Source organism: Syngnathus typhle, linkage group LG2, assembly GCF_033458585.1.
Source record: "Syngnathus typhle isolate RoL2023-S1 ecotype Sweden linkage group LG2, RoL_Styp_1.0, whole genome shotgun sequence".
NCBI classification, from domain to species: domain Eukaryota; kingdom Metazoa; phylum Chordata; class Actinopteri; order Syngnathiformes; family Syngnathidae; genus Syngnathus; species Syngnathus typhle.
Window position 1 is genome coordinate 12,699,584 of NC_083739.1, and position 24,822 is coordinate 12,724,405.

Consider the following 24,822-nt stretch of genomic DNA (forward strand, 5'->3'; position numbering starts at 1 on the left):
TTCTTCCTCCTAATAACAAACAAGCTTTAAAACGGTTTATTTCTTCCCAGCGTTTTTCCCCTAACATTAACTTATAAGTATTAGTCATTAAAAAGTGCATCCTCTTTGAGAAATGTACCTTTCGTCAAAACATGCATGTTAAATGTAATTCCTAATAAATTACCATTTTAAATGTTCAATAGTCATATCATAAAATGAGCCATCAAACCTCTTTGTCGCAAATTTTAAATTATTGGATACAATAGCTTTATTGCCATGACCTACTTTCAATGTAAGTTTTGTTTGTTTGCTTTTTTTCACTGAATAAAACAAAAATATTTTTCTTATAGCATGGAATGAAATACACTTCCTGATTTTAGATTTTTGTTGTCAACTTTTGTAATTACAAATGTTTGTCCCATATTCCAGAAAGCGGATAGATATATTTTAGTCATATTTATTCCAAGGTAAATCATAAGGACATCACTTAATCAGGTATCTGCATAGCTCTCTAATTGCAAGTTCCGCTTTTGTCATATTGTCATATGTGACCTCTCCTGTCGTTGTTTTCCCTCTCGCAGACATCGATGAGTGCCGTCTTAACAACGGGGGTTGTGACCATGTGTGTCGGAACACAGTGGGCAGCTTTGAGTGCAGCTGCAAAAAAGGTTACAAGCTGCTGACCAACGAGAGAACGTGTCAAGGTAGGGAGATGCTTATATGTGTGCCTTCACTTCACAAATGCGGAAACGAAACAATTACAAAAAAGGATTTGGTATTTATAATTGAAAGCACACGTACTTGTGCATTCACGGAGCACAAACAAACGTCTGCTGCGGCAGCACATAGGTGTGGGAAATTACGGTCTCGATTTCTAAAACCTCTACTTGTTGGATAAATGAAGCCACCTCAAGAACATCTGGTGGAAGACAGCAAGCAGGCCGAAACTACTCAGACGAGTTCTGCCACATGCCGAGTCGAAAAACGCAAGACATGCCACGTTCTTTAATCTTCTGCTTTTTACTCGTGTGGTCAATCACGCTGCCGCCTGGTTCGCATCAGCAACTTGCATTTGCTTTCCAGCACAACCAGATAAACATCATATGTGTGAAAAGAAAACAGCGTGTCCCTTCGTGTGCTTTTTGTCACTTCAAATCTATTTTGGGTACAAGGCGTTTTCTCTTGTTACTTGGAAGCCTCATAATGGTAAGTGAGAAAACGTGCAAAGCTTTTTATTTAAAAAAAAATAATAAAAAATAATAAAAAAAAGCTTTTCAAAAATTGCTTTCAGGAGTGAAAATAAGGAGATTAACGGAGATTATCTGAAAAATTCTGCAAAGGAGCAAGGCCAGATTTACACTCTGTGTGACCTGCGCTGCAGTGTGTCAACGCTGAGGCATTAAATACACTTAAATAGCAGTTTAGCGTCTCTCGTTCTCTCACGCTCTCTCTCTCTCTCTCTCTCTCTCGCTCTCTCTTCTCTCTCTCTCTCTCTTTCTCTCTCTCTCTCTCTCTCTCTCTCTCTCTCTCTCTCTCTCTCTCTCTCCCCCCCTCTCTGGGGTGTTGAGATGCGCCAACTGAATGCTAAAGTTATCTTGGTTTAAACAGTCACGGTGCTTCCTCGCCGTCAGTGGACCGTGGCCCATATATCAGGATGGGGCATGTCTTCTGAACCGGGGCCAGCATTCCAAACTCCAAACTCAACACCCCCCTGTGTTATCGTCTGCTTCTGCCTTCTAATCCACATGAGGGCGGTCCGGGACACGTTCTTTGCATCCCGTGACGTCTGCAACGGCACTCTTCAATGGCATTACCTCACTTTTTTTTTTTAGGTGTTTTATAGATTTGATGATTTGATGCCATATTATAATTTTCATCAGTCTTCGGCTCTCGTAGAAGGAGGCTGATGTTTCCGTTTTAGTGATGTTGCCCTGCCCAGGTCGTGCGTACTTCACCTGAACTGACTGGTAAATAAGGGTTGCGCGAGTCCCAGCTGTCTTAGAGCGGAGACTCGGCAGCATACATTACATAATGATAAGTTACGCATCAACATCCCCTATTGCAACACCGGATTCAGTCAGCACTTTAAATCCCAACATGGCACAGCTTGCGCAGTTGTGCTGAGTGCAAATAAAGCTTGATAATCCTAAAAGAAATCCACACAGAAACTTTGACTCTGGTTCTCTGCGGGTCACAGTTCTCCACCAATCCTTTCACTGCGATGATTGTACGACACTTTACAGACAATAATGTCAAGGTATACCTCCAAAGCAAATATTTAATCGGTGCTTTGGCGCGCTTGTCACCTGTAACCAACCTTTCAGAATACCAAGGCAAGGCAGCTAGCTTTATTTGTAGAGTGCATTTCTTATACAAAGTAACTCAATGTGCTTCAGTTGATTTAAAGTACATTTAAAAGCAAGTCAAAAAAGTCAAAGACAGTTCAAAGCAACATGAAGAAGTAAAAGTAGCTTACTAACAAAAGATACGGTGCAAGAACCGAAATCTAAGGAAATGCATTGAAAAACCTGACAACCTGGATTTGAAAACATTTTCATTTGGGGCTGACTTCGCTTCGGTTGGCAGTTCATCCCATTTGGATGCAGCATAACTGCTAAATGCTGCTTCACCACGTTTAACTCTGTACACCACCATTTAACTCTTTTCATTGTACATATGATGCCAAAGTGAACAGTTTATCAAAGTTGCAAACATGTTATGGGAACATTTGAAATGGTTTTGAGCAGATGTCACACTCGTGTTATACGTTGACATGAGGTGCGTTGCAATCTCTGGACTCTTACTGTATTTTTTCGATGGAAAAGAAAAAGACTGACAGGTGCTCAGAGGGAAGCAAGAAAACACACTTGGCCACCTATTATCAGCTGACACCTGCCACTGCCGCGAAGCATTTCCAAAAGTTTTCAATTCCATTTCGCATCAAAATGAAAAACTTAGTGACTGCAGGGGGACAATCAAAGCAACAGACGTGGGAGCAAAAGTACCAAGCTTGGTTGTTGTTTTGATGTGGCCCATTGAAATGCATGATAAACAATACAAAGAGTGTCCTGCTGTTTGTGATTTTTGGGTGATGGAAACATTTCTAACTGTCTCCCTTTCCATCTTGTGCAGACATTGACGAGTGCTCCTTCGACCGCGCCTGCGACCATTTCTGTGTCAACTCTGCAGGAAGCTTTCAGTGCCTTTGTCACAAGGGCTACGTCCTCTACGGCTTGGCGCACTGTGGAGGTGAGCCACAAACGCTTTCTTTTTTTTTTCTCCTGTCTATCACATTTCCTTTTCCTCTTCAACACCTCAATGAGTTTCTGTCATTCGAACAGGGAAAAGCAGAGTGATTTATTTAAATTCATAAAAAGGTGTTAGCATGTTGAAAGCTTCTGCACGCCATGACAGCTTCAATATGTACGCATAAACTTGAAGGTATGCCCTGGTTGCCCTTGAAGAGACTCTTAAGTATTCTTTTGAAAGGCTGGGAAAAAAAAACAATGTTTTGTAATCAGATTAGTGTGAGAAGCTCTCGAGTCTTAAGATCTCTCAACCAACAATTCAACATGATTTTTTATTACCATGGTTTCAGGGTGTAAAGTCTTTACACCGAGCGACTCATTAATCTCAATGTCACCACATTGAGAATATCGACATAAAAAAAAGGCCCTTCGTGCAACCGCATCTAAAAACAAAATGTAACTAAATGCTGGCTGTGATGGATTACCCAGCTCAAGCTGGTTTAAGTCCTTGCAAGTTGATTTCCAAATCGACTCAAATGAGCAGAAACAGGTGGCTGCCCGGAAGGCAGGAAATCAATCTAAGATTACGCTACACTTGGCAGCAATGTAAAGCATAGGTGATTTGTGCTGTAGTTAATGGACTTGAACATCATTTCAAAAATGCGTTAGGCTACTTCACTTCAAGGTGGAGCGTGACCTATGACACTCTAGTCTGTGGACCAGAATAAACTCTGAAGGATGGGTGTGTCACAGCTCTCTGACATGTGGCAAGAGGCCTGTTTGAGCACATCAGGCGTCCCGTTGAGTTTGTGCATATCGCCGCTGACAATCTTTCGCTGTCTCTGAAGCCTCAGGGCCTCACTCACTTGTATTGCAGGCGAGACAGTGTGAAGATTAAGTATGGGATTTTTTTGAATGGGTTAAATGACGTTTGACACACAGTATACTCAGTGCAAAGTCCAAACGAATCATGCACTACAAAAAACACAACATTTAAAAACATTTAAGAGCTTGAAAGGGTGCTATGAGCACTGATGACCCAAATCAGACTTTCTGGTATTTAGGTAAATTTCCAGGAATTTTTTCACACATTTACCCCCGTAGGGGTCATGTGATGAATGATAATCAGTGTTTTCGGAAGAATTTCTTGGGTTTGTGAAAACAAAACAAAAAATGTTTTGCAAACACCTATGTGTCTTTTTCACATTTTTTACCTGGCTTATTTGCATTCCTGAACCTCTGTGTTTTTCTTCTCCTGTCTAATAATGGCTATAGACGCACACTTTGTGGTGATTCCGAAGCAGCCGTTATTTCACCGTAGGGAATCTAAGATTATCCATACGACCTCGTACTCCCAAATCGTGTGCGTATCGAGCATTTATACAAATAAATCAATGTGATACGAAGCACTATCTGGGAGGTTCTTGTGCTACATATGAAGGTGCCGTTGCCTCTGTGTAAAATGTGTACTGCTCTCACAAAGCAAAATTTCTTTTTTTTTTGAGGAAATAAAAGCACGGACAATATATTTGTTGGGCTTTTTCTCTCGTGATGGACTGACCTGACCAACATAAAGCACGTTCTGCCATTGTTTAGAAGGCTGGTGATGAATGGCCTTTTATCGCCGCTGTCTGAACTATTAGATAACCCTGAAGATTTATTGAGCTCCCCCCAGTGTACATCCTCACTCGACGCTCATAACTAAGCTTAACTTGCTCCCGCTGTGCTTCATCAACCCCGAAAATATCGCAGAGGGCCGGGCTCGGTGTTTTAACAACAGGTCGGCACTCGACAAACCCAATCAGGTCGGCGACCTGCTGTCGAGTATTGTGCCGTGACCTGTCAGCATTCTTCCCAAGTGCGACTTTGTTTACGGGAACAATCGGCTTGCTTTTTTGCTTATCTGCTAAGAAAATACACTCAATGCCATTTTAAAATGTTCCAGGTCTCATACGCAAAGCACAAATACATTCCTGGCATGTGTGTGTACTCATTAATATTGATTTATAAGCCAAAATCAAAGGCAAGAACTCCCTCTCTTTCACTACTTCAACAATGGTAGCAACAGCTAAATTTGTCAAAACATCACAATTCCATGAAGTCAGTCCCTCTCGCTGGTGTCGGCATTGATTCCACATTTCAATTTGTCTTTTCTACTGTCTTTGTTCCTCTTGACTTGTCTGTCTGCGTAAAAAGGAAAAAGGCCTAAGGGGATTCGCAGAAAGGTCAGCGGAGATCTATTTGATTGTATTTCAAGGATGGAAAGGAATAAAAGAAGTCGAAACAACAGTTTCTGGCAGATGAGTAGCGCTTCCATCAGATATTCATTAGAGTTTTTCGTCCTTTAAATCGAGTGCTTTGATGCGGAGGGTAAGCAGCGCATCTCTCGCCATGTTTCCAAGGCGCTCTGAGCGACACATTGGCAGACTGCGCTAGATGAAGTCATCATCCTCTTCGGGGAATGAAGACCATACTTCTTTTTTTTTTGACTCGGGCTGAGCGATTGAACGAGATGAGCAGGAGCGTTTCATTTCAACAGTCAGCATCATTAATCACTGACATTATCTCTGTCTCTATCAGTTACTTTGACTCTTTATTTTATTCCTTCTCTTGACCTGTAAACTGTCCGAGTAGGTCCTGGAAAAGAAATGTCTCCAAATGTTTGTATCCCCTCACCATTTTTTTTTTTTAGTGTTTGTAGCCCTGCTTGTGTTAGCGAGCGAGATATCGGTCTTCCTCCCTGCGATGTTTTGACCAATAAATTGAAAGTGGACTCGGTGGACTGCAACGGTGCAAACACATTCCATCTATCCATCCATTTTATATACCACGCTCATCATGTTCAGGGTCACGGCAGGGCCTGGAGTCTGTCCCGGTGACTCCACCCTAGGCTGACAGTTAAAGCAATATACTGAGACTGGATTTACACTTTACACTCCAAGTGCTGCGATTCCATTTTTTTTTTTGGGTGTGTGTGAATTGACCGCGTGCAAGCTAAGTGAAAGTCGTAAGTAAAACATCTAAGTGATAAAAGCCACTGGACAATCCACACACAGCTATACTTTGGTCTTCCTCAAATGTCAGATGGACCTGTGGGACGAGCAATGCACTAACAATGATGCACCCTTAAAATCAAACGGTTTTGTTTTGTTTCTCCAAAAATTCAATCTCTGATTATAATCATTTGTTCACCTTTAGTTTGAAAAACAAACATATTTTGCTTTTCTTCTTTCTATCTCCTTATTCCTCCAAAACAAAACAAGCTTTGTGTCTCAACTTCCACAGAATATATATATATATATATATATATATATATATATATATATATATATATATATATATATATATATATATATATATATATATATATATATATATATATATATATATATATATATATATATATATATATATATATATATTTTGTTCTTTGCAGGAAAAATAGTAAAATAGTAAAAAGGTGGACAGTGATAACCACTCCTTAATAAATTAATACATTTATATTTAGGTAGTTTGGCTCAAAGGTTTCCAATACGTATGTCAATAAGTCACTGGTTTGATTGCCTTTCCGTGGAAAACACACAGAAAATAATGTGACAATAGTTCTACTCATCGTGGCTGCTTCTGAAGATAGTCTATTAAAAAAACAGACAGCACCAAACAGAGAGGTTGGAAAAGTCCCTATTTTAGCAACGTTGACTGTTTAAAGTTGTTAGAACAAGCGAGAACTCATTTGGACTAGAGAAGCCACTAAAAAAGAAAACACTTAAAAAAAAATAAAACCTTTCTGAGCAATAGACAATCAATAAAAATGGTTTATCTCTAGCTATGATGTCATGACTGTGATCTATTTCTCCCCCTTGGATGAAATGCAAAATACGTTTCTGTAATGCAAGGCCAATCAATGTCTCCTATATTTTTCAGATATTGATGAATGCAGTATAAATCGAGGAGGATGTAAATATGGTTGCATTAACTCTCTGGGAAGCTACGAGTGTACCTGCCCACCTGGATACAAGTTGCACTGGAACAGAAAAGACTGCATTGGTACGTAGCAACACTGCCCTCTAGTGGTACAAAGCAATCTGTGTTCCCAGCTTTTTTTCAACGCGTTATTTTGCATCATTGTTTGATATGTCCTCCACTGTCTTGTCACCTCAGAGTTGGTGAAATGCCCTCCCGGCCTTGTGGCCCCTAAGGCTACTCTGACCTGTAGCAAAACTGGCAAGAAGGAGAGCTGCTCGCTCACTTGTGCCTCCAAGGCACACTATCTGGCAGGTATGCATGAATGCATAGCTGCAAGCTTCAAATATGTTTGTGTTTGACAACTACTCATTTCAAAAATAAATCTTTGTTTCAATTCTGCTTGTGTGTCTTTTAAAAGAGTCCGACAACAGCTACTCCGTGAGTTGCGGCATCCCCATCGTCCGAGGGAAGTCTCCCGTTCGGCTCAACTCCAGCAGCAGTCAAAGCTGCATAGGTGCCAACCATCAAATGGTTTACTTTTGTTCGATGTTTGGCCTCCTACTCACATCTTTGTCTGTAGAAACTTTGGCGCCGCCAGTGAAGCAGACGGCGTCTTTCAAGATTAAAAATGCCAAATGCCACCTGCATCCTAAACTGACTGGCAGGACGGAAGACAGGGGGCGGACCCTAGGACCAGGTCTGCCCTTATCTGGATTTGTCAATACATTTATCAACATGCCATTGGCTGACTGACTGTGAGGCTATTTTTTTTGCAGGAGGTGGTCAGCCGTGCAGTAACTGCCTGGTGACATTTGTCAATCTCAAATGTGACTCGTCAAAGAAAACAAAAGGGCGGCGTGCTCGCAACCCTGCTAACAAAGAGGTAACCCGCATAACTTTGGAGCTGGAAGCGGAGGTCAAAGCTGGAGACACAACAGGTCAGTCTTGCCATGTAACGACGATGACGAGCAGCCTGGATTTTAATGTGCGTTGGTCTTCATAGATGTAACTGCTTGAAATGATTTTCTTTTCCCATGCCAGGGAGTTGTAACCTCAGTTGCCTCAGGCAACGTATGGAGAAGCAAGTGAAGACCTACATCAAGGCTCTAAAAAAGTCCATCAACCAAGAGCGCTTCCTGATCAGAGTTGCCGGTTTGGAGTATGAGGTGGCCCAGAAACTTCCGCAGGCCGCTCCCGTTCAAGAGAACTGCGGCCCAGGCTCGGAAAAGGACAGTGGCCGATGCGGTAAGAATTCACCTCATTCACTTTCCTTAACTTTGATCATAAAATGAAAGGCAAACATTTTGTGATGTAATGAGCATCATTTAGTACCCATGTAGCAATTTGAAAATAATTCATTGTGATCAGTTTACCATATTTCTCCAAAGGCTCAGTTTATCAAAAAATAACTTTTTTGCTGAGGCAAACTATACAAGTTTAAGTTGTAATATCAGCAGTCACCACTAGATGGCAGACGTCTCAGTTGCGCTTGCGCTACTACTGCCCTATGCTACAATGTGAACAAGTCAAATCATTTTGAGATTTATAATGACATCCAGATCAGACATAATAACAGGTTAATGTTAAAAGTTTTTTTATTTTTGTGGGAAAAAATGAACAAGATGAGTTTTTGCAATAAATGTTCAGCAGTTTTGTGCCTTATGCTCAAGAGCCCTTTGAACTGGAAAAAAATAACTTGGTGTGTAATTATGTTTTGGATTGTTCAAACCCTTTGTTATAGGCTGCATCTTTTATTCATGCAACGAGCTTGAAATATACTATATATGTTTAAAATGACTCTCCTTGCCATAAAACTGATTAAGAAGTGCAGTAGAGCTAATAAAAAATGACGGCCCTCCACCATCATTTACTTTTAAGTTGCCCATCCCCAGTAGCAGATGGTAATCAAAGCGATCATGCAAAATGATTGTAATTGAACTATAAAACAAATGATAGACTCATGGCGTCTCCTTGTTACTGGAGCTGTTGTGGATTTTGTTTTTCAGTCAGGTGCTTGCCAGGCTCGTACTACCACGGTGAGCAGGAGCGTTGCGTCCAGTGTCCGCCTGGCACCTTCCAGGAGAGGGAGGGGCAGCTGGCGTGCGATCTGTGTCCGGGCAGCGACGGCCACGGACCCACGGGAGCGCGAAACATTTCATCGTGTGCAGGTAGTAAAAATCCAACTTCCAGATGCAGTCCCGGTCAAACGTTCTTGCCAAATGTCATGTGGCTTGTCTGTGCTCCGCAGGCCAGTGTCCCACCGGGTCTTTCTCGAGCGACGGCTTCAAGCCTTGCCAGCCGTGTTCCCAGGGCACATACCAGCCGGATTTGGGTCGGACGTTGTGTTTTCCTTGCGGGGGAGGCCTGAGCACCAAGCGTGAGGGAGCGAGCTCTTTCCATGATTGTGAGGTCAAAGGTGAGAGGAGCGAGCATGGAAGCCATCTGCGGAAAAAAAAAAAAATACTGATGACGTGTGTCTTCATTGGTGCTGCAGTGCAGTGTTCTCCGGGTCACTACTACAACACCACGGTGCACAGGTGCATCCGCTGCCCAGTGGGAACCTATCAGACGGAGTTTAGGCAGAACTACTGTATTACCTGCCCCGGAAACACCACCACGGATTTTGATGGCGCCACGAGTGTCTCGCAGTGCAAGAGTGAGTGTCCAAAAGACAGTTTGAGGATTTCACTTTGGAGTCAGACAGTAATGCGTCGAGTTTGTGCACGTCTAGACAGGCAGTGTGGCGGTGAGATGGGCGAGTTCATGGGCTACATCGAGTCCCCCAACTACCCGGGAAACTACCCGGCAAACGTGGAGTGCATTTGGAACATCAACCCGCCCAGCAAGCGCAAGATTCTCATTGTGGTGCCGGAGATCTTCCTGCCCTCGGAGGATGAATGCGGAGATGTGCTGGTGATGAGGAAGAACTGTGAGTGTGAGCGTCAGCGGGGGCCACCGCGTCCCTATACTTGATTCATCATTGCCCTTTCTGTGCTCTTGCAAGGGTCAGCTACATCCATCACCACCTACGAGACATGTCAGACGTACGAGCGGCCCATCGCCTTCACGGCGCGCTCCAGGCGCCTCTGGATTAACTTCAAATCCAACGAGGCCAACAGTGCCAGGGGCTTCCAGATCCCCTACGTGACTTATGACGGTACGTCATTCAAATGGCTCGCAGCGCTTCTGAACACCTCATGAAGAGTCATTGTGTTGTCTGTGTAACTTCAGAGGACTACGAACAGCTGGTTGAGGACATCGTACGGGACGGAAGACTCTACGCTTCAGAAAACCATCAAGAAATCCTCAAGGTTTGCTCGACTCGCCATTATTACTCTACTATGCTAGAAAATCAATGAGTGGAAGTAGTGAAGCTACATTAACTTTGACCTTAACTCTGAAAGAAGAACTTTACCCTATTAAACCCGTATAGAATACAGAAGTTCTCCTTTTCTCTGTTGTGATTTACGGGCAGGGGTGACACTTTAGTCTTTAATTACATGAGAAACCTGCTGAGGAACAAAAAGGTTTTATTGGTAGTATTGTTGTTTGTCGAAATAATTGGATACACTGGTGATTAAAGATCAATACAGCGGAACCTCCAGTCACAAATCTCCCGCTTTAAAAACAATTCCGGTTACACACAAAATTTTGTTAGAAAAATAATCTCCATTTTCAAGTGCATTTTTTTAAGACAAGCGGTTAATCTTTCTTCCCTAGATCGGCATGAATTAGAAAAGAAACCGACATAATTTGAAAAATTCCCACGTTCTTGTGGAAACTTGAAAATCTTTTTCAATGGAGGAGCTATAGTCCTACTTTTCCCCCCCTCCTCAATTAAAGTCAATGAGTAATGAATTTATTATTTAGTTTTAATTCTTTTATCTCTTATTCTATAGACAAGTTTTGACTTTTTTGTTCCATTATATTCATTCTTAACCACACACTGGCTAAAAATAAAAACATAAATATTTTTTTAAGTGGTCTGAAATGAATTAATTGCATTACCTTTGATTTCCATATGAAACACTACCTTGTTCTTTTAACAGGTTACCAATAGGCTCACAGAGCCACTCATAATGAATGCACCCATGCCTGTTCTTGTGTTTGCAGGATAAAAAACTGATAAAGACTCTTTTTGACGTGCTGGCTCACCCAAACAACTACTTCAAGTACACCACACGGGAGTCCAACGAGATGCTGCCCCGATCTTTCATCCGCCTCATAAGCAGCAAAGTCTCTGCTTTCCTGCGACCATACAAGTAAACCTGCATCAGCGATTCACTTAAGACCCCCCCACCCCCCGTCACCCTTACGGGCTACATCCCGCAACTCATAAAGGACTTCAACACACAAAATATACACACTTTTCTTTTATTTCCATTGACAAACCTGCAAAATGCTGAATATTTGTCAGTTTTCCCGTCACAGGTCCACAGTAAGCGTTTAGTGGGGGATGTAGAATATGTGAGTGGGTTTGGTTTCTTTTGCCGTGTGCATTGAGACCATTCAAACGGCAATTTGAGACAGTAGGCGTGATGTTGTGTTAGAGCTTGTTGTTGTATTTGCTTAAATGACTGGTGTGTATTCCAGCTCCGACTGCGACGGTTAAGTATGACTGTAAGTGTTGTGCAAGTTTCCAGGTTCTATCGCGTAAGTGTTTGTGGGCGTGTGTGTGTGTGTGTGTGCGTGCTGTGTGTGCGTCCTCGAGGAGGAGCAGTTGCTAACTAATTCATGTCGCAGCTGTGTTCCAGCTCATTTAAAGCCTTACTATGTTTGAGCTCTTAGAGCAGTTTTACTGTTAAAACAGTTCATCTGTGCTGTCTAGACTGCACCAGCCTTTTCCAACCCACCCAGCATTTCTGTTGCTCTTTTTCCTTTTTCTCCTTTTTTTTTTTCCCAAGGCAACTTTAAAACAAATACAAAAAAAGAAGGTGGTTCATCATTCCAGGAACACAGGGGACATTTTTGCAAGATGAATAAGAAACTAATAAGTGGGAGAGCCACAGGAATGAGATGATGTGGAATGTCTCTGGGAGAGGGATTGAGAGTTGAATGTCTTTGAGGGACATGATGTTTGCTGCTTCTTGTAAAAGGTCACTTTAATTCTTCAATCTCATCTTGTCTTTCTCATGTACTATACTCATGACTAGTGTAAAGGTTTGAAGTGAAAAAAGGAAGCAAAGAATTTCAAGTACTTGACTTGTTACACGCTGGCAGGTCGATGACCTCGTCACCTGTCCGTGAAGCAGGTTTTTGATGTTTTGACTTGTAAATACGGAATATTAGTAAAACAACGGTTGGACTCCTTGAGGCCGACCACTAGAATCACCCCTGCACCCCTGCCCCCTATAATGTCGTGCCCACATCAAATCCAAAGACACCCAACTCCCCTAGCTCATGTTTGGTCTGTCCCAGTAAAGACAGCTCTTCCAAAGAGGGCCCACAAAGGCGGCTCATGTTGTTTTTGTGCACTAGATCTTGAGCCCATCCTTCTACCTTTATAATACAAGTGCAATGAATGAAAATAATACACCCTCAATTTAGGTTTAATCACCACACTGGCGGAGCTAGGGGGGAGTGGGGGCACTGACACCCCCATATATGCTTGGACCCCACCAGGTGCCAGGCCAAATAATTGCCTTATTGGTATTTTCTGATTATTTTCAGGATTTCTTTTTCCACATTTCCACCCGTACCACATAGGGATCATGGAAAGAATTCTTATCAGAATTTCAGATTTGTTTGAGGGGTCTGAAAAGCAACATTTTTGTTTTGTGGACCCCCTGAGATATTCTTGACCCCCTCCCCAGGAAAAACTCCTAGCACCGCCAGTGAGACGAAAATAATGTTTTGGAAAGCAGCACTGTTGACCCTTCATATGATTTTGCAGAGGGAGTCAAATATGTCATGAACATATAGCAGTTTGGAAAAAAAACGTTCTTTGTGATCACAGAACAACGACAGCAACAGGGTATGATAATTTAACTTTAGAAATCAAAGAACGCTCCCACAATACAACCTAATGAGCGATTTCGAGCGTTCCACCAAAAGAGGAAAACCTCACCTGGCTGTAAGCCAAGTGGGCCGCCATGGCTTGTTTTTGGCTTGGTTGTTAAAAAAAAAAAAGACTGGAAACGGGAAGCGGCTTGACTGGTTTAGGAACACACATGCTTCCTTTGGCTGGGACGCCCTAAAGAAATTGAACTTATGTTTGTGGTCCGTACTAAATTTCCTTTAAATAGTATTACGACATGGCCCTCATGGGTAAAAAGTCCCTTCCCAACAGAATCGGCTTCTTCACTGCAACCTGATTGATTTCTTTTTTTTGTTTGTTTTTTTTTTTTTTTGGGGGGGGGTTGAGATTGTTGCCTTTCAAAAGAGAGTTTGCTATGATGTATCATAGAGTTGATATTTGCACTTGAATTGTTATTGCTCATGTAAATGTCTGGATTTTGTATTGTCTTTTTAAATGAATGGAATTGGTGTTCTTATTTCCTTGTAACTTGTTTGTTCATGAATGCTCACTAGCAGCTTAGCCCATAGATGATGATACACATGGCGTTATCGACAGTAAAAAGGGAAAAAAAATGTATAGAGGTGAACGCAACAAGTTTGTACTCATTCTCGCCCAAAAACACTTATTGAAATAAACACCCTGTATGTCAGCTTCATTTTAAAAACATGTTTAATGTGTGTAAGGCAGAGAAGTCTTGAAGTCCAAAGCTAATTTTCCATCTTCTGTTTGCTTCTATTATGCTGGTCTTGGACTGACTAATGTAGCATCACGTATCAGACACCATATCGGCTCTGCCATTTAGTGCGCCGTGCTAATAAAAAAAAAAAAAAGGGGGGAGAAAAGACGAGTTAATTGTGTTAAGAAAAGGATTTACGATAATAATCCTGTGATCGATTCCACCAGAGTTGTTGTCTTACACGTGCGTCTACATTTGGGAAGGCTGGGACTCCACTGACCGTCGTCACCACAGGTGACTGTGCTCGCACCCACCGCTGTGTAACCATGGCGACAGTCAATGTCGATCGTGTCCCGGTGTTGATAAAGCCTGGTGTGAGCTCGCGTCCAGGAGGCGTTGGGCACTTTTGGAGATGGACATGTGATTTCTGTGGAGAAACTCCCAACTTTAATTCACTTTTCTTCATGGCAAATTGTAAATAAATTTGTGTAAAGATGACCGTGTGGACTATTTGTGTGGCAGACCTCTGCATGAAGGCGGTGTGCTCCATGTGCTGTTCTCCATGCACCATATGACCTTGTTCCCCAGGAGGGTCCCCGTGCGACATTCATACACAATCACACTTTTGTACTTGTACGATGCTTCCTCGTTGCCGTTTCGCTCTGCGTTGGCCACCTCTGGAGGCTCGTCGCACTCCACCGCTGGAACGGAGAGTAAATGTCGTAAGCACTGTGGAAAGCGCAAGAAATGTCATCGCTGCACCTTCACAAGAGGGAGGGTGACCATCCCAGCCGAAACTCATGCATTTCCTGGTTCGCCGTCCGAAAAGCTGAAACCTGGTGACAGAGTGAACACTCACAACCTGTCCAGCGGTGCTAAGGGGAGATTGTTTGAATGTCTCACCCATCATCACAATGAGCTGTAGCAATGTCTCCAAATTCTATGCCGGTATACGAAAAGCGTCCGTTGCGAATCTCCCCAGCAGAGCCACACAGCATCCCTTTACAGAATTGAAAAGAGGAAAACTATTTCATGACGCCAAAACCTTTCCATCCTGTGATTGGGTAGTAGTCAAAACTACAGCCAAGCAATGCAAAGTAGAGATTTGCTCATTAATACATTTCATTTCACCTATCAAATAAGAGACCATTGTAATGTTTATCCTTTGCTGCTTCTCTTCAACTTGAACTTTTTGTCTCCATGTAGTAAAGGGAATCACAATAGGGTGTGGATTTAAAACTAGGGTTAAGGTTTCAAACTAGTGTTAGGTTTTAAAATTCGGGTTTCAAATTAAAGAATAAATAAAGGGTTCATTGCACAATACTTTACATTCTCGCATCTGGGATCGAACCAAGTTCTTTCTGAGCGAGAACCCGTGGCACTACCGAGTCAGCTATTTCGACACAGCAGCTTCAGGCCGTCTGCACTGTTTTGTACAAGTGATGTGCATTCCAGTTTAGTGAACTCAATCTTTAGAATCGGCTCACTCACAATATTTGTTCAAAAGAATCGTTCACCGAATCGTTCACTACACTTTCTTATTTATTATTTTTTCTTTTTTTTACCTCATGTAGTGTACCTATTGTAGTGTCCATGAGGTGTACCTAATCACGGGCCACTTCAATAGGGAAAAAGCTTAAGTGAAAAGTGCCACACCCGCCCTCACCGCCACCTCCTGATTGGCTGTTTGATCTGTGACATCACTTGGACGCTCCATCGTTAAGTGCACCTGCGTGAAAAGTTTTTGGTCATTTTCACGTTCTGCAGGAGCTAAAACTTTTCACGCAGGTGCACTTAACGAGGGAATCACACAGACACTCCATTAGGTACACCGCCATTTTTAAGTGTACCTAATAACAGGCCACTTTATTAGGGAAATATCATGGTCAAAGGTCACAGGTGTCAAGCTTTAGTCCTTGGGGCCGCATTCCAACATGTTTTCCAAGAGTCCCTCGTTAAGTGCACCTGCGTGAAAAGTTTTTGGTCATTTTCACGTTCTACAGGAGCTAAAACTTTTCACGCAGGTGCACTTAACGAGGGAATCACACGGACATTCCATTAGGTACACCGCCATTTTTAAGTGTACCTAATAACAGGCCAATTTATTAGGGAAATATCATGGTCAAAGGTCACAGGTGTCAAGCTCTAGTCCTCGGGCCGCATTCCAACACGTTTTCCAAGATTCCCTTGTTAAGTGCACCTGCGTGAAAATACTTTGTTCATTTTCACGTTCTGCAGGAGACAAAACTTTTCACGCAGGTGCACCTTATGTATTTACACATAAATGCTTGCATTTCCAAAAGTGGCACACTTACGTATAGGCTCAGAGCTGGGATCGAACCAAGTTCTTTCCGAGCGAGAGCCCGTGTCACTAACAAGTCAGCTATTTCGACCTGGCAGACCTTGGCTGTTTGCACTGTTTTATACTAGTGCATTCCAGTTCTTTTAAGTGAACTGAATCTTTAGAATCGGTTTGCTCAAACTATTTGTTCAAAAGAATCGTTCACCGAATCTTTCGCTACACATTTTTATTTATTTATTTTTTTTATCATAAAATAAAATGATGTGGCGGGCCGTATCTGACCCCCGGGCTTTGGGTTTGACACCTGTGAGGTAGATAATCAACATCACTACAATATCTATTGAAAACAGGCAGAGTAGATTAAAGACAAAATAAAATAATCATATCTTGTTTTCCAGTTAAATAGAAATTGAGCATTTATGAGGGGGGAAAAAAACCCTAACGTGCAGACGTCCTCCCGTGGCCAAACGTGGAAACGACAACTGTCTTGAATTAAATCACACTAGAAAAGAGGCCACTTCTGGCACAACCGTCACATTCTTACTGTTGCATTTGAGTGTCAACGTGGTCCAGGTTCCATTGACGCACATCACTGACAGGCTCCCCGCGGATGCGACCAAGTTCTCGGCGCACTTGTAGTAAACTTTCTCCCCACTGTCGAACTTGCTTCTGGTGCTGAATTTGTTGTGGAGTCTGGTGGATGGATACTTGGGCGGTGCTGCGCATCGCTTTGGAACCTCGGCTATGTATTTTAAGATTAAACGCCATCCGACTGTCGGGTCCAATGACTGGAATGTGTTACATAAATAAGAAAAATACACTTACCTGTGTCAAATAATAAAAAGAATAAACAGAGAATAATGCACACAATGGTCCTCATGATGTTGATTGCATTCAGGTAGACTGAGGATAACAAGTAGACATGGGAGGATGATGGCAGTATTTATAGAGGGCTGACCCCTCACCACCCACATGCGAGAACGGGCACACGCACACACAAACTCGGGCCGGCCAGGCTACAATTACATAAACACAACATACTCAAATGGTTCAGCAGCATCTTGATGTATTTGGCTATTATAGTATTTATCAGACAGCATCTTTGAATAATAGAATGAAAATTAAAAAAAAAAGAATCAATAAAACAAAAAATGTGTGAAATGCATGCAAATTTAAAAAATACTGTACAGTACACAAAGATGAAACTTGATCCTTATACTTTTCCCGTGAGCTTATAGTTTTAGATGACACTGAAGTTGTGTGCTTAACATCAAAACAAGTAAATTTGAGTTCCCAGACAGTTTTCAGACACTGCAGGAACAATACATCATCGCATGCCCTTGTCACTGTTAATCAAAGTCAAAGTCTGACAGTCAAGCAAACAAATGGCTTCGACACAGTTGTAGCTCATTCAAAACGGTGGTGATTCTTAAAAGCAAATTTGAAAACAAACAGCAACCAAACCAAATGAATCATGCAAAGGGAACACATTTACACTGCACATCTGAAAATAAATATTTCATTGATTCAAGTAGATTTATCATTGATTGCCTGTAAAATACACAGTTGCTGGTGTGATGCCAGCATGTGTGATACTTTAGAAGTAACATGAAACCAACCATAGGTTAGATGTGTATAAACTTCAAACAACTAAAACCAAAGTGTAAAATGTTGACTACCGTGATTTTTGGACTATAAGTCGTGTTTTTTTTCATAGTTTGGGGGGGGGGGGGGGGTTATCGACTTATACTCAGGAGCGACTTATATACATATATATATATATGGTTTTTTTTTACTTTTTTGGGCATTTTATGGCTGGTGCGACTTATAGTCCGAAAATTACAGTAGTCATTATTTTATCATGGTCATTTTAAGGACACTACTTCAAAATACACCTTGGAGTGATAGGAAAATGAAGCTTCAAATTAGCTCCAGTTGTTATTTTTCTTTTACCTCCCTAGATGGCACTCTGTTCAAAATTGGACTGAAAGCACATCAACTTATCAATTCTTAAACCTATTTTTGAAACCAACAGTGCCATCTAGAGCAGTTAAAAAATACAACTGGTTCATAAAGCAATTTTGAAGCTGAATTTTCCTATTATACAAAGGCACGAGGTGCGATCTATTCCTGACAATGCAGAAGGTAATTCAAACAATCATATTTAAACGCGTGTCCCTTATCTTTAAGACAACATTTCTACTATTTGGTAGACTTGATTACACTTGATTTTAGGGTGCACCATCTAAAAAGTTTAGACACCTATAGGACAGTCTTAAAATAATTTATATTTAACAGCAATAGTGATCATGAAGCCTCATGAAGTACTCAAAACTTTTCCTTAAATCAGCATATCTACATTCACGGCTGCCATTCCATTCTGGTGTGTTGTTTCCTATTCTATGTAATGAAAAGTTAAAAAGAGGGATAGATGCGGTGAGCATTAATTTACATCATCCGTTCTTAAGAACAAGGGGAAGTGGCAGACAAAGGGACAACAAAGATACAGAATAGCAGGGGACAAAAACAACACTCTAATTGCATGCTTGACGGATTTTGCCATGTTTGATCAATTACATGAAAATGAATGGCCCTTGCATTCTTCCATTTTTATGTGTGCGTCCCTAAATCAAAACAATAGTTAGCTGTTTGTAAACTACTGGATGGACACTTAGTTTATATAACAGACCTGTACAGTGATTTTGTTGAGGTTGCATGTGGCAAAGAAACATTATTGGGGAGGTGCAAAAGCAGAAAGTACAAGGGGCCAGACATTTGATCAGTGATGAACAAACGTCAAGACTAAATTCAAGAAACCTTTCTTTACGTGCCAGCACTGTCCTCTGTGTCTCCTGCACTGAAGCCGTTCAGGGAGTCCTGCATGAGGCAAAACGGGAGAGCTGAGGATTTAGCGAAAACACCGCAGCAAGAGTCACACAAGCATAACTTGTTCTAATTTTGACATGTGAGCTCACTAGCCAGGGTTAAACACTCCCTGTCTGGACGGCAGTGACAAACATTTCATTTTCAGTTTCGCCTCCCTCCCAAATTCAACACTGACCTCACATTCTCGCTGTTCTACGCCCTCCGATGCCTCAGGAAACGGCATGCTGGATAAAACGAGAGTCTGGGACGAGCGAGGCTGCGGTGGGTTGCCGACGCTGTAGAGGCGAGGCCGTTTGATCTGGTCGTGGCTGGACAGCGGCGTGAAGCTATTGCGCCGGTAGAAAGCTGCCGGGACATCTTTCCTTATGCGGTCCTACTCGGCGATGGCAGACACACACCACAGGAACTTAGTAACATGTTTTACTATTATGTCAAATGATTTGGATCTCCCATAGTGACCCAAAAAAGCACACTGAGTGTTTTCTCTGCTGTTATGACATTGCACCAAAAATACAAGCGAAGATGACAGTCAGCTTTGAAAAGTGAGGGGGGGGGGGGACATCAAGCTGCAGTGTTCGGCAGGTTACGCGGCTACAAAGTGCCAATATCCAAAAGACATTGAGAAACAAACCAAAACTTCTAACACCTCCCCAAAGTCTGAAACATTTGTGTGCTTTGGAAGCCCGGAAGCCATTGTTAAGGTTGCTCTTGGCTAAACGTCCCTCAATATGTTCATGTAGAGCACTCACTCTGTCTAGGACTCCAGGCTGAACGTCTCACTGCAAATAACAAACAATTATGACCAGAAAACAAATTTGGAGTTGTTCCCAAAAAAGGTAGCAGGCGCAGGCTGTTGTGAGCTTGCACAAGTAAATAAACAGAAATACAATGCGGCAAGTATGTCAAACCTGCATCAACAGGAACATCTTTTGGACTCCAAAACCAAATAGTGATCCAGAGGTGGCCTCTGTTCATTTTTGATTAGGAATGTTTTCAGGTGACACACAAATAATCCTCATAAGACATAATGGAAAGCTTACTAATGGTCTGTCCCTGTGAGTGTTGACAGCCTCCACCTTTAGGTCAAACATATCCACTTTACAACCTAGCGGCGGGGGGCAAGAAAAGACATCTTAATACCACAAATGGATACGACGGATGTCAGGTTCAACTGACTCGAGAATGGTGGGGGGGGCTTACCATAAGCCACAGGGGTGAGCTTGAGGACAGTGTGCAGGGGACACTTCAAATATGGAAGATCATCTGTGGCCACAGAAGTACAAATCATTCATTTTGTGCAGAGAAGAAAATCACTTTCTGTGCCTCTTTTTGTGTATATCAACCCCCACCCAGAAAGATCATGTTAACTGGAATGGCTTCATTTCATGTTCAGCAGCAAAAAATAAAAGAACTCAGACGATGAATTTGCGATGCTTGTGAAAATCCCCGCAAGGATTCGTGGAATGTAAACTAAAAAGTCCGGCTCGACTCAATATGATAGTTATTTTTTTCGACCTGCGCTCTTGTCCAGAAAGTAAGCAAGCAGGCAGCGCATGACGGCTTGATGACAGATAACCAGCACGTTGCCCTGCCGCTCCAGCTCCATGATAACCGGCTCCAGACGCTGCACCAGGTCCTGATAAGACTAAAGCCAAAAGAAACACAGGTGAGTTAAAAGCAACAGAGGTGAATTTATGAAATGGAATATTACCTCTCCTCCAGGATAGCGGTAGTGATACTTGTCCTGGTACCTCATGGCGTACTCATCTGGGTGCGTTTCCTCAATGGTTTTGTATGTCATTTCTTCACAAACTCCCTGAAAAGCAAGGCCATTAAAGATGACTGACTCGCGGTAGGTTATGCCCGTCGGACATACAGCATCTATCTCGTTCAGGATCTTCCACTGCTCGTAGGGAACGCCAAGCTCCTCTGCAGTTTGAATGGTGCGCCGCAGTTGACTGGTCCAAACTTTTAGGTCTGACAGACGATGTTCTTCTACAAAACCCTTTAGTGCCACAGAAAACTAAAAAAAAAAAAAGATTTAGTGAATTTTTAAAATTTACATGTCAAAGCAAATTCTCCAGATTATTATATATATATATATGATATTTTTAGAATGGATTATCCAATCTATTATTCCTACTATTAATTGAATCATTTTATTTTGCACGAAAGAGTATTACAAAACCATTTTTGCAATTTACTGTTTATTTGTTATTGCTTAGTGATGAAAACAAGTAAATAATATCAAACAAGCGAGATTAACGTTGTCCTCACCAAACTTCTTGAAACTGAGTCAGTGAGTGGCGTGGTTATTGATTTCCGTTTGCAAATGTCTTGTTTTGATAAAAGACAAAAGATGATCTCATGAATTAATACAAAAAATAATGAATAATTGCTATTGAGAAGGACATTAGAGGATTTGGACCATTCTAAAGTAAAAAATTCCTCTAAACGATTACTCGATTATTAAAATAGTCGATTAATTTAATAATCGATTACGTGTCAATTAATCGATTAATGTTGACAACTCTAAAATCATGTTTCGCTGAAACACAAGAGTGAGCTCAGCACCTGTTTTCCTCGGTCTGACAGCTCAGAGTCGCCGCCAATGCGTCCCTCCAGATTGTGATGGCTCTCTCCGTGTCGACAGAGGTAGATGGAGTGGGAGTGCACGTGGATGTTCATGAGGTAGTAGACTATTTTGCTCTGAATGTAATCCTGCACTCTGTTGACCAGGAAACGACGGCCGACGTTGATGACCTGAATAAAGGACAGGCTCCTACAAACACAAAATGACTATTTGAGTCTCGTAGAAACGTACAATAACTGAATAATAGTTTTAATTATTATCAGATAGCTCAGGGCTTAAAAAGGTATCCTGGAAGTGTGTGAATACCAGAATTCTCATAAGTAACTAACTATAAAAGTGTACACAAATGACAACCTAATACTATAGGAATCTGTCTCCCTCTGCTGGCCATCTTTAGCAAAATCCAATGCCATGTAAAACATCTTACCTGTCATGTTCGTCTGGATCCAAAGGCTGGTAAGTTACTTTATAACACTCTATCCTCTTGAGAAAATCGCCCATGACACTTTCTCTGTCTCTCTCTGGGTAGTCTGGACTGGACACCTTCACGTCCTATAATTAAAAAATATATATGTATATATATATTTTTTAAAGCAAGCCAAAAAAAAAATTAACAGATCATTATGTTGCCAGAATGTAACTTGAAGGTCGCAATACAAATTTAGTTAGTTTTTTTTTTCACCCAGTCTAATAAAAATATGATTTTGTTTATTTAATCACCAGGATGTTTGCAGCAATGACATCTGGATCATCACAAATGGATTCCACAAAAAACACCTGAAAGGAAAAAAATAGATATTGTAAAATGATATAATACCGTACAATTACAATTAATCATCAGTCGGGTTTTGACCTTATATGAATTATCCTTCGCAAATTTAAGAATGAGTTCCCTCCTCTCCCTGATGGTGTTGGTAGCATCAAACACCTGCACAACAAAATAAAGCATTCAGCCCAAATACAGAAAAACCTCAGACATAGTGTGTTTTTGGATGGTGAAGAGAAAATGAAGCTTCAAATTTGCATCACGAACCAGCTACTGTATTTTTGACACCTCTAGATGGCACTGTTGGTTTGAATAAAGTGGTTTAGGAAAGCATACATAAATACACAACTAGTTCATGAAGCAGATTTGAAGCTTCATTTTCCCATCACCAGTTTTTAATATTCTTACCGCAATCTGCCCTCCTTCCTCATTCAAGTAGGACTTGACATCTTGTAGTGCCACCAGAGCGCATTTTCTGTTCAAACAAAGACGATATGAATATTTTGGAAACACACAACCTGTCTTGTTTGTTTAACGTTTGTTCAAGAGCTTGCCGGGCGGGTTAGTCTTACGCACTTTCTTATTTGCATGGCTTCTTCGTTGTCATGTCTGAAAAAGTCATAGGACTTGTACGACTTCACGGCTTGTCTCCTATAGACTCCAAGGTTGAATACTGTGTGGAAACCATACGAGAGTGTAAAAAGACAAAAAGCATTCAATGCGGTCACCTTCATGTTGACTGCCTAACCCTACTAACCCGTTCACCTGCATTCCAACTGTGTTGACATAAGACACTATCACATAACCTCTTATGCTGTACAAGATGTGAGTGAAGGAACGTCTCTGAAGATAGCAATACTTGACAATTCATAACAAGCAAGTCACAGCATGTGAGTTCATGGAGGCTTTGTATTTACTCATCATGACTTGATACCAACCTTTAGTTGGCACTCCAATCCAATTGAGGTAGCGCGTCAGCTTCTTGGACATGTAGGTTTTCCCCCGAGCAGGCAACCCGATCATCACGATCACAGTTGGAGAATTGGTCATGTAGGAGGCCCAAGCTGCAAAATAATTTTAAGAACAAACTAGCTTTAATTGTTTAGCTGTGGCCTGAGAATAAAGGTGCCGCTGTACTTACTCCCCTTTGATTTTTTTTTTATTCTGTTCTACAAGTGATTTTATTTACATAAGGTAATGTTCCATCTTGCACATTTGTGTGGTGCTACTGCTAATATAAAAAAATAACTCGATCCTAAATTAACCCCTTTTATTGGATTTTTCTTTTTTTATGAGAACAAACATATCGGCATGCTGGGGAATAACACAAGTCAATGCAGCGTATCACATTTAGATTAATGTTTCACTGCATGTTTGTTGATTAACTTTTTAGCCACCATGAGTAACCTAGTGGCACTTTATTGAAATGAATAACAAATTGTTTCTACCCAAACACGATTTACCTGTTTCCATAAAAGCAAGACAAATGTGTATCAAAAATTGCCTGACAAGACCAGACTTGACCCTAATCCTTAAGGCTGTCAAGATGAAATCATTCAGAAAAATTATTCAAGGAATAATTTTCACTCCATCTTGACAATCGCATTTCTTCTGGTTCTGAATGACTCACCAGTGGTAATTCGCTTGGGTTATTATTCAACGTTGAATAGTTAATACTTGAGAACCTCAACTGATTTCACCTTTAAGGCCTAGAGGTACAGAGGGGAAACTTACAGCACTTTTTCTCAGTCCGTTTGGACTCCATCAAGCCGTCTGTCATGTCTGTAGGTCTCTGATGGCGGGCAGCCATGGCGAGTCAGTTTGCTGATGTTCCCGAGTCACTGTCACGATGAAGTCAGCATCTTTCTGTGAAGGATCCGATAATATGGCCATACAAGGATAGATCAGTGCAGCCAGAAGCAAGATGTTAATAAGCAGCATGTTATTATGGAAACATTTGAAACATTACAATAAAAGATAACGACACATTATGAACGATAATAAGCAATACAATGTTACAGGACATTAATTGCAAGATTAAAATGACCACTGTTAACAGCAATATTTGTGAAAGTTTTAAGTATGTGCATGACGATCAAATGCGCAATAAAAGATACGAGCAGACATCAAATCTGCTCGAGAGACTTTAACTGTCCTAAGGAAACCGGATTTCAGTTTTATACAACATTATAGTGACAGAACAAAAGCGCTTGACAGCACGGAAAGAGCAGACGTTTTAAAACTGACCAGATCTATGGCAAGTGTCCCGGAAAGGTTCGTTTTTTTTCTTTGTTAAAGTGTCCGCATCAGTTGGCGACACCTTCCTCTCGTCGGATGTTTTCCTGCTCCTCCTCCTGGCGTCTTACAGGAAGTTCAGCGCGCTCAAA

The 24,822-nt window shown here is 41.5% G+C and overlaps 3 protein-coding genes across 9 annotated transcripts in view; 1 reads left to right on the top strand and 2 right to left on the bottom strand.

The window, feature by feature from the left end:
• Nucleotides 1-14,386, top strand: part of scube3 (signal peptide, CUB domain, EGF-like 3) — a 60,027-nt gene extending 45,641 nt beyond the window's left edge. For 3 of the 4 annotated variants that reach the window (XM_061296979.1, XM_061296988.1, XM_061296963.1), the window contains 15 exons: nucleotides 561-683; nucleotides 3,112-3,228; nucleotides 7,152-7,274; nucleotides 7,389-7,505; nucleotides 7,612-7,707; nucleotides 7,774-7,890; nucleotides 7,970-8,131; nucleotides 8,235-8,438; nucleotides 9,200-9,361; nucleotides 9,442-9,609; nucleotides 9,688-9,849; nucleotides 9,925-10,122; nucleotides 10,198-10,350; nucleotides 10,425-10,504; nucleotides 11,307-14,386. In XM_061296979.1, the coding sequence (XP_061152963.1) occupies nucleotides 561-683; nucleotides 3,112-3,228; nucleotides 7,152-7,274; nucleotides 7,389-7,505; nucleotides 7,612-7,707; nucleotides 7,774-7,890; nucleotides 7,970-8,131; nucleotides 8,235-8,438; nucleotides 9,200-9,361; nucleotides 9,442-9,609; nucleotides 9,688-9,849; nucleotides 9,925-10,122; nucleotides 10,198-10,350; nucleotides 10,425-10,504; nucleotides 11,307-11,459 (2,135 nt within the window). In that variant the 3' untranslated portion in view covers nucleotides 11,460-14,386. The remainder of the gene's footprint in view (nucleotides 1-560; nucleotides 684-3,111; nucleotides 3,229-7,151; nucleotides 7,275-7,388; nucleotides 7,506-7,611; nucleotides 7,708-7,773; nucleotides 7,891-7,969; nucleotides 8,132-8,234; nucleotides 8,439-9,199; nucleotides 9,362-9,441; nucleotides 9,610-9,687; nucleotides 9,850-9,924; nucleotides 10,123-10,197; nucleotides 10,351-10,424; nucleotides 10,505-11,306) is intronic. The other variant, XM_061296971.1, reaches the window with a different exon arrangement.
• On the bottom strand, nucleotides 13,553-17,093 carry LOC133166775 (membrane cofactor protein-like). 2 transcript variants are annotated; one of them, XM_061297034.1, is made up of 7 exons: nucleotides 17,016-17,093; nucleotides 16,735-16,932; nucleotides 14,792-14,888; nucleotides 14,651-14,724; nucleotides 14,413-14,589; nucleotides 14,130-14,315; nucleotides 13,553-14,023 (listed from the first exon to the last, which is right to left on the bottom strand). In XM_061297034.1, exons 1-7 carry the CDS (start codon nucleotides 17,068-17,070, stop codon nucleotides 13,986-13,988), a joined length of 825 nt encoding a protein of 274 aa, XP_061153018.1. In that variant the 5' UTR covers nucleotides 17,071-17,093; the 3' UTR covers nucleotides 13,553-13,985. The 2 variants fall into 2 exon arrangements, with proteins under 2 accessions (XP_061153018.1, XP_061153009.1); XM_061297025.1 differs by having other exon boundaries at nucleotides 13,553-14,315.
• Nucleotides 17,094-17,239: 146 nt separating this feature from the next.
• Nucleotides 17,240-24,822, bottom strand: LOC133166763 (6-phosphofructo-2-kinase/fructose-2,6-bisphosphatase 2-like). 3 transcript variants are annotated; one of them, XM_061296997.1, is made up of 16 exons: nucleotides 24,683-24,822; nucleotides 24,170-24,301; nucleotides 23,374-23,499; nucleotides 23,012-23,108; nucleotides 22,844-22,910; nucleotides 22,523-22,597; nucleotides 22,390-22,446; nucleotides 22,097-22,221; nucleotides 21,651-21,858; nucleotides 20,953-21,099; nucleotides 20,788-20,892; nucleotides 20,592-20,721; nucleotides 20,277-20,339; nucleotides 20,117-20,181; nucleotides 19,252-19,449; nucleotides 17,240-19,067 (listed from the first exon to the last, which is right to left on the bottom strand). In XM_061296997.1, exons 2-16 carry the CDS (start codon nucleotides 24,243-24,245, stop codon nucleotides 19,014-19,016), a joined length of 1,593 nt encoding a protein of 530 aa, XP_061152981.1. In that variant the 5' UTR covers nucleotides 24,246-24,301; nucleotides 24,683-24,822; the 3' UTR covers nucleotides 17,240-19,013. The 3 variants fall into 3 exon arrangements, 2 of the variants coding, with proteins under 2 accessions (XP_061152981.1, XP_061152995.1); XM_061297011.1 differs by lacking the exon at nucleotides 17,240-19,067 and adding an exon at nucleotides 19,826-19,855 and having other exon boundaries at nucleotides 19,308-19,449; XR_009717851.1 differs by lacking the exon at nucleotides 17,240-19,067 and having other exon boundaries at nucleotides 19,308-19,449; nucleotides 19,826-20,181.